Here is a 16,457-nt window from a genome sequence, read left to right on the forward strand (position 1 = left end):
AAGTAATTGAACTAACAGATAATTATTATTATGATTATAAGTTGACATTCATTATTTTTATCTCAATAGAAAATTTTATATCTTATACTATATAGTAATTTTCAAAACATATAAACAAAAAAGATAAAAAATTTGATAATCACTTGGTCTATTTTTTTTTTTTTTACTTATATATTTAAGGAGGGGATACTAACGACTTACCCCACTAGTACAAGTCCACTCTCTTCTCCTCCATTAAACAAATCTAAAGTGAAAGCAAAAAAGAGAACCCAACCCCTCCTCCTCCTCTCTCTATACTTTCTCCGATCTCTCTCTCTTGCTCTCCTTTTCCCAGTTTATTCTCACAGAACATCACTTGGAAACCTCACAATTCCATATCTTTTTACTAGATTTTGTTTGTTTTTCTCCTTTTCTTCTTCTTCTTGTAGCTTAATTCAGACGTCCAACTTTCGGTGCTGCTCGTTCGTTGCATTTCTCAACCGCTGCTCAAGCATATATCAGATGCTCCACCTTGTAAGTTGTATAAACTTTCATTACCTTTCGTGTTAAGCTTTTCCGGTCTGTTCCTTTGATTCTCGATGCAGCGGTGTGTAGATCTATGGTCAAATGCTGTAATTATGGACCGGTATAGATCGAATTGGTTACTGCCCTAATCAGAATTCTTAGATGCTATGTCTCTTTGTTCTCCGAAGCGGATGAAATGTCGAAGATCAAATCCTCTATTTAGCAGGAGAACATTGTGGATGGTGGAAATTTTGTTTCTAATAACACGAATTCGTTTATTTAGGGACGTCGGAGAGATTTCATTTTGCTCGATTTCGGTTTTCATGAAGAATTAATTCCATTGAAGCTTGAACCATAGGATTTATACAGAAGTAGATTGAAATAGCCATGCTGCTTGACATGATTTAAGTAATTTAAATTTTCCTTTCTTAGTAAAGTTTCTTAAAGTTGTTTGTCTTCTCTCTATACCAGGACAAATGATTTAACTTTCTCACACTTGGTAGCAAATTTCTTGGAGAACTCTACATACTAAGATAGTGGATCATCTCATCTCATGTGAAATTTAGGGATTGGCCAATTGGTGGCGGATTAGATTTTACTTCGGGTTCCTTTTCTTCTATATAACATCGAGAAACATGCCTTCATGGTGGAGAGTGTCATCATCAAAAGACGCAAAGAAGAAAACAAGCAAGGATAGTATCATTGACACAATTCGCAAGTTTAGGATCTCTTCTGACAAAAAATCAGGTGGTTCCCGGAGAGGTTGCAGTGACACAGTTTCAGAGATTGGGTCTCTATCTAGGATTCAGTCCAGATCCGTGTCACCTTCCAAAGAATCCAAACTTGTGGCAAGATGTCAAAGTTTTCAAGAACGACCTCAGGCTCAACCACTCCCTCTTCCAGTTCTTCACCCTTCCCGTATGACTCGTACCGAGTCTGGACTCAGTGTATCCGGAAAACAAAAACAAGAAAAGGGCTCCAAAACGCCTCCCTTTCTTCCACTCCCTCATATGCGAACCAGACCAGATGCAGGAGATTTTGATGGAGCAGATTCTGTTTTTAGTGAATGTTATAGTGATAGTGATGATCCACCTGATTCAAGCCAGCTTAGCCCCTTGGCATCTGATTATGATACCGGGAGTCGAACAACTGCAGGCAGCCCTTCCAAGTAAGCATATTTATAAATTTGAAATTAAAAAAAAAAAGAATGCATTAAATCTTGTATATGACTGATTCATTGTATGTTTTTCTCTTTTTGTTTATGAAGTATGATTGTTAAGGATCAGTTGCCTGTAACTAAAAGGGAGGTACCAAAACCACATGATCATCTTTTTGATAATCACATCTCCTCTTCACCACCTAGAAGAAAGCCTTTAAGAAGTCATGTCCCGAATCTTCAGGTCCCCTCTCATGGTGCGTTCTTCAGTGCTCCGGATTCTTCCATATCAAGTCCTTCTAGAAGCCCCTTACGTGCATTTGGAACAGAGCAAGTTATAAATTCAGCTTTCTACACCTCAAAACCTAATCCAGATTTCCCTTTTCTTGGATCCGGATCGGGTCACTGTTCTAGCCCTGGGTCGGGTCAAAACTCGGGTCATAATTCCATGGGAGGTGACATGGCAGGGTTGTTTTGGCAACCAAGTAGAGGTAGCCCAGAGTGTTCTCCACTTCCTAGTCCTAAAATGACAAGTCCAGGTCCTAGCTCTAGAATCCATAGTGGGGCAGTGACACCACTTCATCCAAGGGCAGGTGGAGGGGCAGATCGGTCAGAAGATGTGAAACAGAAAAGTCACCGCTTACCGCTTCCTCCGGTGGTTACAATTTCCAATTCTTTACCCTTCTCTCAGTCAAATTCAGCAGCCACTTCACCTTCTGTTCCAAGAAGTCCAGGGAGGCCTGATAATTTACCTAGCCCAGGGTCAAGATGGAAGAAAGGGAAGCTTCTGGGTAGAGGCTCATTCGGTCATGTTTATGTTGGTTTTAATAGGTATGATTTTTATTTTTCATTTCATTATCTTTTTAGTTTGTTCACTTCTCTTATTTGGACTTATCATGTTGTTGGTGTAGTGAAAGTGGCGAAATGTGTGCTATGAAGGAAGTTACATTGTTCTCTGATGATGCAAAGTCAAAGGAAAGTGCAAGACAGTTGGGACAAGTATGTATTAGCAGTTTGGGAAAACTACATAATTTTTTAATACTTTTTTCCTTTTCCAATTTTCATTTATTGATTTTTTTTTTCAGGAAGTTTCTTTACTGAGCCGGTTAAGCCATCCAAATATTGTGCAGTATTATGGTTCTGAAATGGCAAGTTTGTTTTGTTTTTGTAGAAGTTTATCTTTAAAAAAAATGGTAATTTTATAATGTTAGAAATGGTGGTTGTGTATATGAATGAACAGGTTGATGACAAACTTTATATATATCTGGAGTACGTGTCGGGTGGTTCAATTTATAAACTTCTTCAAGAATACGGACAATTTGGTGAGCTGGCGATCCGAAGTTACACACAACAGATTTTATCAGGGCTTGCATATTTACATGCTAAGCATACCATCCATAGGGATATAAAAGGAGCAAATATCCTTGTTGACCCAAATGGCCGAGTCAAACTTGCTGATTTTGGAATGGCAAAACATGTAAGCTTACATTTTATTTTTTCTTCTCAGACCAAATTACATTTTTGGTCCCTGAGTATATGCAATCTTGGTCCCAAAAAGTTCTCTTGCATCTTTAGTCCTTTATATGAGGTTCTTGTAAACTTTTTGGTCCTTGAGTATAGATGTTTTTTGCACATTTGGTCCAAAAATAGTCATTTTACTTGGATAAGGGACCAAAGATGTAATTCAGGGAATAAAGTATGAGGAGGGTAAAAAAAAGTAAAAGATTAAAAAAACTTGATTACACAGATCACAGGGCAAACATGTCCATTGTCATTTAAAGGAAGTCCTTACTGGATGGCACCTGAGATCATCAAGAACAGCAACGGGTCAAACCTTGCTGTTGACATCTGGAGTCTCGGATGTACAGTTCTAGAAATGGCAACAACTAAACCACCTTGGAGCCAATATGAAGGGGTCAGTACTAACATTGTAAAAAAAAAAGACCTTAATATGTTTTCTTTATTTATTTATTTAATTTAAAATTGTAATAACAGGTTGCAGCCTTGTTTAAGATTGGAAACAGTAAAGAACTCCCTGTAATTCCTGATCATTTATCGGATGAAGGAAAAGATTTTGTAAGACAATGTCTACAAAGGAATCCACAACATCGGCCCACAGCAGCCCAACTCTTGGATCACAGCTTTGTTAAAAATGCTGCTCCTTTGGAAAGACCACTACTACCCTATCCCTATCCGGAACCTTCCTCCGATCCCAATGGGGTACGTAAAATAAAAAATAAAAATCAAATCTTTCCTCTATTTATTTACATTACTGCCCTTGTTTGTGTTGGTTTCGGACTAAAAAACTAATTTAACAGGGAATCGGACATCCAAGAAACCGACAACTACTTGATTCCGATAGACTCGTTACTCATTCATTTAGAGCTTCAAGACCAGGTTTTGGTTCCAGGTATGTTTGTTAAACATTATCATATTAATTAATTAATTAAATTATTAATAATAATAAATTATTTTTGAATTTACAGTGATGTTCAAATACCAAGGAACATATCATGCCCGGTGTCACCAATCGGGAGCCCACTTTTACATTCAAGATCACCACAACACCAACACCAACACCAACACCAACATGTAAACGGAAGGATGTCACCATCACCCATATCCAGCCCACGAACCACCTCCGGTGCCTCCACTCCTCCAATGGGGGGTGGTGGTGGTAAAATCCCGTTTCATCATGTGAACCAGTCGGTTTACCTTCACGAAATCTCAAAACCAGTCAACAACATCCCGGATATGTTCCGGTCAAAACAGTCACAGTCCCCCGGGAGGCACTTCGGTGGGCTGACCCACGAACTACTTCACGGGGGACACGCGGTGCTGGCAGACTCTGTCTCCCATCTACTGCTCAGGGACAGAGTTCATTTCAAACCCTCTTTGGATCTAAACCCTTTGTGAACTAGGCTACAAATGTTGTCATTCTTTGTGAGGGTCCAGGGCCAGGGGTAGAAATGTCATTTTCAGTTGAGATTCAGAGAGATGTGCACGGTACCCACCATTTTAAGGTGGGTTTTGCATATAAAACAGGATCTCACATGTTATATCATCAATCAAACACAAGAGTAGGAAATTAGACTGAATAAATAAATAGAGGCTTAGTTTTTTCTTTTTTTATTTTTGTTGAAAAAAAAAACTGAAACTGCTGTACATAAAATGCAGAGTCAGTATTGAATTGAATTTGTGTTTCCTTTAATTTACTTGGCAAACTGTATTTATTATATTAAATATTATATTATATTATCTTTGAGTCATGAGTCTGAGTGTGTATCTATCTATCTATTAATATTATGATTCAAAGAATTGAGATATATTTATTTTATTTTGGAGGTCTTGTATTCATTCTTTTTTTATTTTTGCATAATTCGAATTTAAAATTGTCCGTGTTTTTTCAATAAAATGGAGAGTAAAACTTTGGGGTTGGAAGGATGGACAAGTGAATAAATTCAGCACGACGCAAGAAACTCAACTCAACTCAACTAACAACGTGTTGTTTGCTGATCTTGCTTGTGAAATTCTCTCCACAAAGAAACACAGTTAAGTGAGACCAACACGTTTATAAATTTTATATAGTTTACTGGTAATGGAGATATGTTAATATTTTGTAGAGGTATAGCACAACGTGACAGCTTTTGAACATTTAAAACAAAAAAAAATTGAAGATGCTCTAACAATATAATATAAACAAGAGACCGAAATAATAATTCGCCCTTACCAGTTACCACCAAGAAAATATTTACATGTAGATTCAAATTTTATTGCAAGGAATTGAAATTCAAATCATTGGTGATTTTAGTACCATCAAACATTTTAGGTTATTGGAATCTACACGAGTAGCAAGCGAGATTTTTAACCTATGTTCAAGTTAGGCCATTTAGAGTACATACCATGGATCCTTTCATGATTTACGTGGCAACGATCACGATCCATGAAAACCAACTCAATGAGTTGTGTTCCGTGAAGTAACAAATATTGATTAATGGAAATCGAATAAGTTGGCAAAAGAAAAGGCGCTTAGGCCAGTTGAACCACACAAATTTTGTGTATATGCTTGAATAAGACGGTATATATTAACATACATATTAACTAGATAATAAGGTTTAGATTCGTGCCCTATCTTTTTTGAGCTTTATGCAGTTGCACACCCTGCGCCTCCTTAGGACCGAGCTTGATGAATAATGTAATGTTTGTGGAAAAGGAGTTGATACACAAGTCGTTCATTGGGGTGAAATTAAAGACTATAGTGAGATACCTAATTCCATTTTAATACAGTCATATTAAAAGAAGATGAATTAAAAGTGGAAAAAATCTCACATTTAAATATTGGAACACATGTAAAAAATCTTCACATGCATTTATTCGAACATGCCAGCGATATTAGGTTGAAGTTTCACCAGCTATATGAGTGTATGAAGATTAGTTGCTTCAAGAAGCTAGACTTGACTTTGCATTTGCTCCAAAATGATGGATAAGGAAGGATAGACAACTTATAGTAGTGTTAAGTTTTAGTACTAGACTAGTACCTGGAAACTTATATGTAAAAATTCAATCATTTTGGCATTTTTACTTATGTACAAGATTTTGTCTGTTTGTTTATTTTGTGAACAGGGATTGTGAAAAATGTTGTGATTTTATTGTCATCGTCAACATGTTGTTGGTGATTTGTTATCATCAATGTTATTTAAGTGTAATGGGATTACTTTGTTGACTAAAAATGATCTTGATAAATATTAAACAAGGAAGGTGTGGAGTACACATTTGTTTAAGTTTGATCAAGTATCAAAGTATACTGTCATTTAGGGGTGAAGCCCCTGAACGAACGGGGTCTGGGGGCAGCACCCCTGGGAGCGGGGTCCAAGGGGTAGAGCCCCTGGCTGGGTTTGACTTTGCATTAATTCTTATACAAAACCCGAATTTATAACAGTTTTGACTGTTGAGAAAAACTGTTATATGACAGTTTTGACAGTTTTTCAGACAAGGAAGATTTATAACCAATTTCAGTCATTTTTCTGGTACTCACGAAATTACACAATCTTATTCTCTCTTTCTTTCTCTCTAATTTTCTCTGAGTCTTATCCAATTGAGGATTTGGGAGTACCACCCAAATACTTTGATTTGAAAGTGATTATCACGATTCTTAGATTTCCAAGTGCCACTAAACCATATTTCTAAAACATTTTAGGTGATTGAAATTTACTACATGAGATTTTAAATTATGCTAAAGTATGTATGAGGTGGTCCAAAATATGTATGAAGTATGAACTAGTTTGATCTTAAACACATACCCCCTTGGAGGGTTAAGGGCAACAATGACTAGCTTTTTATGTTCTTCCATTGAAATTCATTGATAATCTTCCACAATTGTTTTCAAAAAACATAAAACTATCATTCATGATGCTTATTGTTTGTGATGAAACTAATACTATGAATACTAAGTTTGATTCCTGATTTTACAGCAAATTGAATAGACAATATACACACATTCAGACAAAGACTTCCTATATGATTGCCCAAACTTTAGGTTGCAATCTTTGTTGGATAAATCCCCAAACAAAGTTCGTGATACCCGAGCAACAAGGGTGAAAATCTTGTTTAAGAACAGTGTCTAACGTAATCATTTCTTAGTATAATACAAAAAAGACTAACTTCATTTACAAGAAGAAACACATACAAGGAGAGTTGGGTTTATATTCAAATCATTCTCTCACATCCAATATTGGCTTCACAAGACATACATATTCCCATGGCTGCACAAATTACTTGATTGTGGCAATCTTATTCTAATTAAAAACAATAGCTACATATATATCGAGTGAAAACTCTAGCATTCTTTTCTGAATTTTTCTTTAAGTAAACCTAAAAGGAAATGTCGAAAAGATGAAGGAAGATTATTATGCCCTTATCAATGTCAAACCAATAGCTGTAACGATAATTGTGGAAGGAACACCAAATTTGAGATGAGCCCAAAACGTAAGATTATACCCAAAATTTTGAGCACGACGAGCTTGTTCACATACAATCAAATTCGCCGCCGATCCCAGTAGAGATAGGTTTCCGGCAACCGTACTAACCCACGCCAATATTAGCCACGCTTTCTTCTCCTTCTCCGGCGATATACTAGCCGCCGCCGCCGCCACCCTTGCCCCCAACAACAGCACTGCAAAATTAAGATCCGTGAGTAAATTACAAGAATAGTCCTTGTCGTTTGCTAAATTTGCAAAAATTAACCATACTCAGGGACCAAAAAAGTAAACTCACTTACAATAAAACTAAAAATGACTTTTTAAAAGATTAAAGCAAATCCAAGGTAATGATAAAAAAAGATTAGATGGAAAGAGACAGATAAATAGTGTACCTGTTGGCACATTTGAAGCAAGATTTGATAGAACAACAATAACAAGTGCAAGAATTGCTACACCAGAAATATGATCGATTTGTGCATAAGGCTCCATGAAATCCCACACTGCACTTGGGATTCCTGTCCTATTAAACCCATCAACAGTCACAAACATCCCACAAAAGAAAACCAAAAGCGAATAAGAAACCTTCTCCAAACATGGCCTTGCATCCTTAAAATCAAGAACCACAAGAGCCAAAGCAGCTGTAATTGCAGTCCATGACATGTTTAATCCCAATAGAAAGGAAACCAACATTCCGATCGTAATCACATAAACCCCTGTTTTCCATAACATTATCTTCCATTTCGCAGACTTTTCATCCTTTTCCTCCAAACCCAAACCGGAATCGCCATTCCCGATTCCGTTTCCGTTTTCTGTAACTGTAATGTCTTTTGGGGTGTGGATTTCATCACTTAAAGTTATACGGTTCCTGAGAGTGAGATTATCCAATGTTCCGTTGACACCTGGCGAGTTGTGAAGATGATGACTCATCGCGTCCAAACTAGCAGCAAGTTCGTGAGAAGTTTGAGATGAAAGATGTGACATTGTAGCTGGTGAAAATCGATGGGAATTCATGTCTTCTTGAGTTGATACTTCAACAGGAGGTTCTTCTTCATCTTTTTGAACAGATAACACCTTCCAAAACATACATAACAGAATCAGCGCATTTACGAAAACGCCCACCAACATCGCCATCACAATCCCAAACAAAAATTCCCCAAATGGTATCTTGCTTTGAACTGCTATTACAAGGTTTTGCGGGTTGCCTATTGGTGTAGCGGATGACCCGATATTTGCACTTGAAGCAAGTGCTAGTAGAAACGGATGTGGTGGAAGGTTTTGTTGTCTTGCTATTTTGAGTACGAATTCAGTTAACACAACACATGATGTGTCGTTAGTGAAAAAAGCACTGGAAACAGCGGATATTAAGCAGATTCTACAGAGTAAGTCTTTGGATCCTTGACTTTTCCATGCGAGTAACTTACCTAGATATTTGAACATATCTGCTCTTTCCAGATAAACACTTACAACCATTGTACCAAAGAGGAGGCCAAGGATTGGAAGATCAATGGAAGCGTAAGCTTGATCTGGAGTTATTACTTGAAAAAGAACCATGAGCATGGCACCAAGGAGAGACCCTGCTGTTCTTCCGATTGGCATAAAAGGGACAGCAGGAAAAACCGCTAATACCCAAAATACAGCGAAGGCAAAAGAGCCTAGAAACACTTTGATGGGAGGAGCCATAGCCATTTTTTTTGAAAGAAAGCTTAGATTCTCACCAATTAGTTAACACTCAAGTCTCTTACAAGTAAGCTCAAGCATTTCATGAATGATCCATAGCAGTTGGTGTTTTACATGACAGAAGAATCACCCTGAAATAAACAAGAGAATCGTTATCAGATCGTTAGTAGACTGTTAAACTTACTAGATAATTAGAAAATTTTACAAGCATCAGTTAGTTCAAATGTACTAAATAGACGATTTTCATCGAACACCATGAGTGCAAAGCGCAAGTACTAGAACAGAGTCGATCAATGCACAGAAAACTAGAGGATAAACTAGAACAGAAGACGATAATGATGATCCATGAAAGTTAGGGAGAAAATTTAATCAGCATGACATCATACCTAACTCAAATTTTCTCGCTCGATTCGTCGTAATTCAAAGAAAATACGACTGTGAGATGATATAGACTAAAAACCGGAAACTCATATTCAAAATCGCGCTCGAATTTTATCAATTAAAAAAACAGCAACTAGATCACTCTAGTAAACTCGATTTACAAAAGGACAGGCAATGAGATTGGATAAGCTTACGTGATGTAGTAAGAAACTGAATCTCAATCAAACAAGGAGATCCGAAGTTGATGATTTTATAAAAGAGCCAAATCATGAATTGAACTTCTTCTGCGTAAGAAAAATATAAAAAATGTTGGGATTTGAAAAGGGTGAAATCGAGAAGGCTTGTCATTATGTGAATGTAGGTGAGAGAGAGAGAGACAGATGGATAGACAGCAATTGGCAAAGCAAAGAGATTGACAGCTTTTCATGACTTGACTACGTCATTGAAAGAAAAAACGAACAAAATCTATGAACAACGTTACAACCATTATTAATGTTTTACTCCTCCATAGTCAAAACCCGAACAAAAAATCAAATTACATTATTGACAAAGTTGCAATTTTCGTCCCTGTGGTTAGGCCGTTTTTATGGAAACGGTCTAGTTTTTTCATTTTTAATGATTATCGTCCATGAAATGTTTATTTGTCATGCTTTTAGTCCTTATGCCAGGCTAACTTAACAGTCCAACGGTTAAATCTAAAAGAAAATGATCATTTTATCCCTTCATCATCAACGCCTATCTTTTTCATCTTCTCTAGTATCATGATATTGGAAAGGAAAAAAAAAAAAAAACTTGGAAGACTATGCTTTAATTCATCTTTTCATTGAAACGAAGCAACATTGATGGATGATTTACCAAAGCTCTAGCATCAACCAAAGTGAATTCTAGAATAGAAAATTTCTAATTTCTTAACTTGATTAACAAAGAATTCATCTGCAGAAGTGGAATTACCTGATAGACGATCTTGGTGGTGAAAAACAATTACCTATCTCTTCCTTGGATCAAGATGAATCAAATATCAAAATTTGAGCATCGTTTTTGTGGGAATTGAATTTTGTTCACCTATCTATGAAATCACCAACATTAATGGGTGGTAGGTTAATTGATGAATACAAATGTAGATCACAAAAGAAATCAAGAAAGTGGAGTTAAAAGGGACGAATAAAATATGATGGAGTAAATTTACTTGTAGATTGGTGGAAGGAGGGGTGATTTGAAGTCTGATTCTTTTTTTTACTCGAGGAAGAAATTGGCAGGAAGGTGATTTGAAGTTTGATTCTATTTCAATTTAGGGGGTTGTTTGGATAGGAAAAAAATGTGTTGATTGTTTATTGTTTATTCTCACCGCACTAAGCTAAGTTTAAGGTTTTGTATAAAATCCTTAAAATCACCTTATTGTGTTAGAAATAAGCTAAATAAACTAATTTGAATAACATTTCCCTTCTTACTTATTACTTATTCCCACCACAAATAAGACAAATAAGACTCAAAATGATGAAGACATAATAAAGTGACTAAAAGAAGGTAAGGGCATAATTGTATTTTCGCATAGGTTTAACCGCCTCCATTGATGTCATTCATCATAATGACCAAATGCATTGCAAGTAAAATTCAATAAAAGTTAAAATTCAAAAAACTGGACCAGATATAAGGACGATAAAAGTTAAAATTGAAAAAAAACGGGATCCAATTCAAAGACGATAAAAGTTAAAATTAAAAAAACTGGACCAAATTCATAAAAAAACTGGACTAGAAACTGTAATTTACTACAAATTATTATTTGATACATTTGTATAAGTATTCAACTATTTAAAGCATGTAGTTCTCCTTTTTAAACAAACTGAGTTGAATTTTAACGACTGTATTGATAAAAATTAGTTATACGTAAATAAAAATAAACATAAAAATGTATACAAAATTTATGTCGAAATGTAAAGAAACTTGAACTTATACTGAAATATACATAAAAATAAGGAAGCTTTTATTTTTAATCCGATTTTTAGAATCATTTATAGATTCACATAATACTTATTATTTTATGTTATTTTTTTAAAACGGCAAATACATACACCCCCTAATCCTCCTTTTAATTCTATATCTTTTGTCCACCATAAGACTTGAGCCTCGACCATTTAGATTAGGAGCATCTTTTGAATACACTTTATACAGCTAGATGATATGCCCTTTGTACTTCCAAACTCTGATTGATACTGATATTAAGCAATACAACAAGGATCCTTGCTGCACATCTCCTTATCTGTACCTCATTTTTGTGCTAAATAATTTCTAACTAAAAATGAATACACGTGCAATTATGTAAAACTCCATTTGACAAATCAGTGCTACACTCACTTGATAGCTAGCAACTCACTGAAATTCTTTCCAAAAAAAATATATTTTAATCTGGCTATTTTTTTAGAACACCAATTTGTACACATTCTAATCTACATGATCTATCTATGTTTTAAATGAGACTTAAACCTTTAACTTATTGAAGTGATGAAATCTTACCATAATTCTAGACCAAAGGTCTATTGGTATTTTGATTTGGTTATTATTAGAGCTTTTTGGGGTTTCTGAAACTTGCTGAACAATATGTTTTTTTAGAACTATCAAAACGAGGAAAACAAAGTTAGACTGAAGGGTGTGGGGTGCAGTTTCAACTGATGTGACACTGAAACACCGCTCCCTCCCTGCGGTTTCAGAGTGCAATTTGGAGAGTGTGGTAAGAATTGGGAGCGCTCTCTTTCTCTCTCTCTTCCTTTATCTCTCTATCTCTCTTCCACTGCTATCCACCCCTTGGGTGTTGTAAAAAACTACGGTAAAAGGAGGGAGTATGACACCACTCTCTCCAGCCTTATTTGACAAGACCGTCTCTCAATTTTATTTTTGGATGTTTAATAGGAGTAATAAGTGTAAAACAAATTGAGTTGGTTGGCTTTACAATATGAGTCTTATCTTCTCTTCTCTTTGTAATATATTATTGTTCTTTCTAAAATTTTATTAATATGTTAATAAAGTTGTTGTCTCAACAAAAAAAAGAGAAAAAGAGAAATTTATTTAAGCACCAAGTGAAACTTGAAAAGTATGAGCATTCTATATCTTAAAGCATACAAAAAACATAAATCATTCAAAATACATATGTAAAAGAACTTTGTTGATTGATGATGTATGTTATTAATTTACATGAATCATACATATCTACAAAACTTATGGCATTGTAACTTGTAAGCAACATCTTTTGGAATTATTGTAACAATATAATAGTTTTAGATCTTCCAATGAGAAATTAACTTCTATTATGTTATAAATAACTGTGAACGAGATTATAGAAAAAAAAAGGTCTAAGAACGATAGACTTATAAAAAAATGCATACCCGGAGAGAATTTCAAAGCACGTTGGATTTGAAAAAGTTATAGTTTGATAGCAAGATTGAAGGAATATATATACAATAGTTCCCGAAAGCTAGGTGTATTAAAAGAAATGAAAAAGAAAAGATAAAATAAATGACTTCCTACTCATATTCTCATTATCTAATAAATTGTTTTTAACTATCAACTAACAAACACAAGTAACGAAATTAACATTAATTAGGGTGGAAGTGGATGGTTTGACGTTTAAAAATCTTACAAAATCCACATAACTACATTATTATTTGGATTTTTGCTTGCTTAACCATTCAGGTGCTTACAGCATGAACTTTTGCTTATTATTATTCTTACGATAAAAGTTTTCGAATTTTTTCCTAACATCAATAAAATATACAAAATTTATATTCACAAAAACTTTGTATACAAACATTTTAGCATTCACGTTATCAACCAATATTAACATAATAGTTTATTTACGTTTTCTACTTTATTTCTAAATATATTGAGAAGTATGAATATGAATTCGTAATGCATAATTGGTTTCCACGTGTTATATTTGTTAATAAGTACTCATGTATACGTGTCTATGTGTATTCTGCCTTTGGCCCCATTGTTTGTATTACGCCCTTTTTGTATTATGTACCCTATATATTGTTTTATGAATGAGAAAATACACAGGATTACTTTTACCAAATAAGATGGTATCAGAGCGAAATAACTCTCTCTCCTAAATATCATCATCTCTTCATCTATCTTTATCAACGAAGCTTGTAGGAAAAGAATGGCTGTCTTGTTTTTAGGACTATGTTGAGCTAAAACACGATATCTAAAGCCTCTTTTTTGAGTTGAAATTAAACACATTGTTAAAAACAGAAATAGAATTAGTGACTTACACATTAAAAGCAAAGAGATTAACCCATCAGAGTAAATGGCTTTTTAAGTGCCTAACTGACACAACTTTTTATATATAACCAACTAGGTTTGAGACCCGTATATTATATGGGTTAATGTTTTTAAAAAAAAATAAACATTAAAATGTAAGCAATAAATATTTTTTAATGTAAAATTTTAAAATAAAAATAAAGCAACGTATTCATTGCAATTTAATTTAATATTTATTATATTTAATACTTTACATATATAAGTATATGATTTTAATTTTGAAATTGGAAACTAACTAGAAATCGACAAGTGGTGAAATTATTTTTATTTACTAGAGAGGATTTTGGTTATGGGCTGTCACGAGAATTAGACTTTTACGGGCCCTTGTCTTATCCAGTTCTTTCAGGGTTGGGCCTATAGGAAAATAGGGTTGGGCCTGTAGGAAAATGATGATTCATCATTCATATATGATCCAAAATTTAGTAGTTTTGTTTATTTATTTATTTATTTATTTATTTATTATTTGTCAATTATTTATAACGATTTCTATTTCAATGCGTAGAAGAAACAAAAACTGGAACTAGAATTTGCAACTTGTTAGTTGAGATCGATTTTACAGCTTGACATTCCTATTGAGACAATATTTAAATCCCTCGGGTGTTGGTTTGCTTTCCCACCATACGAGCAACCAAATAAGACATGCGAGTAAATAAAAATTAAGACGCACGATGGAAAAAAAAAAGATATGATCGGTACTGTTAAGTCTTTTAATTTAGGATAATATATTAGGCCACCAAATTATTTATTGTATGTTAAACTAATGATTATGATTATATGTAAATTAATGATTATTTTATTTTGAACACTTAGTTAATGGTTAGAAATTACTAGAATTCGACAAAGTTCGGATTAAAACTCGAAACCTTCAATCTAAGAGACAAAGTCTCTACTGAGTGGGCTAGTTCCACATTAATTTATTTGTTAATGTAATACATATTTATTTCAATTAATATTATGTATTTTGTTAATATGTTTTAGAGTAAATTACTAAAACTAGACCCACATGATAGAAACATGTAATTACGACTTAAAAAAAAGTTTAAAATGGTCTTGAGTTTACTGATGCTTGGAGTTAGAGTTTGCATTGATGTTTTTGATCTTTCGGTCTATATATTTAGTTTGATGAGCTTTAATGATTTAGGAACATGTTTTTTTTTCTTTTGTTCTGAATATTGATTTGGAATTTTGTGAGTTTTTTGCAGTAAGGATCTGTATATGTTTTACTTTTATGTGTGTTAATTAAGTTTTCATGTAACCCATCGCCTAAAAGACGGTTGCGGTGGAAAAAAAGGTTAGAACATAAAGATAATAGAAAATATGAATTCATCTACTTATATTACTCACGTAAATATGCAGATCCATAACATAGTTGTGTCCTTCACTTCAGAAAGGTTATCGAACATGACAATTAATCACGATATTATCAGTTATCCAATCCACAAATCTCTAATTAAGGTTAGCTACACCTAATCAACACCATTCGTCTTATTAATACTCATAAATCATATATTTTAAGACCATAGGAAGTAGCCATTTGTGTAACTTTTAAAAAAATTGGTAGCACAATCCATTACTTCTTAGGCAACGATTTTTAATGATCACCAATAAATATAAAATGTTATACATAAGGTTTAAAGAAATACTACTCCTTTAATGATCTCAATTTCAAATCTAATTCATGATTAAAGCTTCAATTAAGCTTAACTCACACAAGTGATCGATCACTTTGGACTTTCCTCAATTAAATGAAGACGTTTATTAGGAATGAGTTCTAACACCATTTACGTACCAGTTAATCAAATAATTTGTTTTAAAGTGATTTCAATGGTGATCGTCACCAAAACACCCCCAAAGTTGGAAATAACAACTTGGAGATGAAGAAGATGTACTTATTTGATTGCTAGAGTGAAATTGATGGAAGATCTTGATCTAAGTTTCCCAAGTGGGGTTCAAGCCCTAGATCTAAGCTTCTCTAAATGTTTCCCATTCTAATCCATTTAACCCCTCAACTCATGTTTCATAAAAACTCTATCCTAGTTAGGAATAAGTCTACATTTAAGGCATCCTACTAACCTTATTATCCCATGACGTTGATATGTAATCAATTAGAAAATTTTAAACCACATGCTCTTTATCCTAGTTAGGAATAAGTCTACATTTAAGGTATCCTAGTAACCTTATTATCCCATGATGTTGATATGTAATCCATTAGAAAATTTTAAACTACATGCTCTTTATTTTCCTTTTGAAAACCACCAACTCCTTTTATTACAAGTGGAGCATAAGTTTAGCTTTATATAATTTAATAGAAAAGAATAAAGAAACGAACAGCCAAAAAAAACCATTGCCACTATATAATGGTAAAAAGTAACAAAAAAAAAGTGTTGCACCAAAAACCAATCATCTTTAATCTCATTGAAGTCTTCTAGAAACATCACGTTTTATTA

At 34.1% G+C, this 16,457-nt stretch overlaps 2 protein-coding genes across 4 annotated transcripts; one reads left to right on the forward strand and one right to left on the reverse strand.

Annotated features, from left to right (window-relative positions):
- Positions 1-219: 219 nt before the first annotated feature.
- Positions 220-4,929, forward strand: LOC111904001 (mitogen-activated protein kinase kinase kinase YODA). Its single transcript, XM_023899776.3, has 10 exons — positions 220-513; positions 976-1,672; positions 1,772-2,491; positions 2,572-2,659; positions 2,746-2,808; positions 2,901-3,137; positions 3,408-3,575; positions 3,656-3,880; positions 3,979-4,070; positions 4,147-4,929. Exons 2-10 carry the CDS (start codon positions 1,140-1,142, stop codon positions 4,574-4,576), a joined length of 2,556 nt encoding a protein of 851 aa, XP_023755544.1. The 5' UTR covers positions 220-513; positions 976-1,139; the 3' UTR covers positions 4,577-4,929.
- A 2,414-nt stretch (positions 4,930-7,343) lies between these two features.
- On the reverse strand, positions 7,344-10,770 carry LOC111904002 (silicon efflux transporter LSI2). Of its 3 annotated transcripts, none has more exons than XM_042897077.2 (3): positions 10,648-10,770; positions 8,031-9,446; positions 7,344-7,832 (listed from the first exon to the last, which is right to left on the reverse strand). In XM_042897077.2, exons 2-3 carry the CDS (start codon positions 9,322-9,324, stop codon positions 7,567-7,569), a joined length of 1,560 nt encoding a protein of 519 aa, XP_042753011.1. In that variant the 5' UTR covers positions 9,325-9,446; positions 10,648-10,770; the 3' UTR covers positions 7,344-7,566. The 3 variants fall into 3 exon arrangements, with proteins under 3 accessions (XP_042753011.1, XP_023755545.1, XP_023755546.1); XM_023899777.3 differs by lacking the exon at positions 10,648-10,770 and adding an exon at positions 9,891-10,133; XM_023899778.3 differs by lacking the exon at positions 10,648-10,770 and adding an exon at positions 9,702-9,873.
- Positions 10,771-16,457: the final 5,687 nt, after the last annotated feature.

This window comes from Lactuca sativa, chromosome 8, assembly GCF_002870075.4.
Source record: "Lactuca sativa cultivar Salinas chromosome 8, Lsat_Salinas_v11, whole genome shotgun sequence".
NCBI lineage: Eukaryota > Viridiplantae > Streptophyta > Magnoliopsida > Asterales > Asteraceae > Lactuca > Lactuca sativa.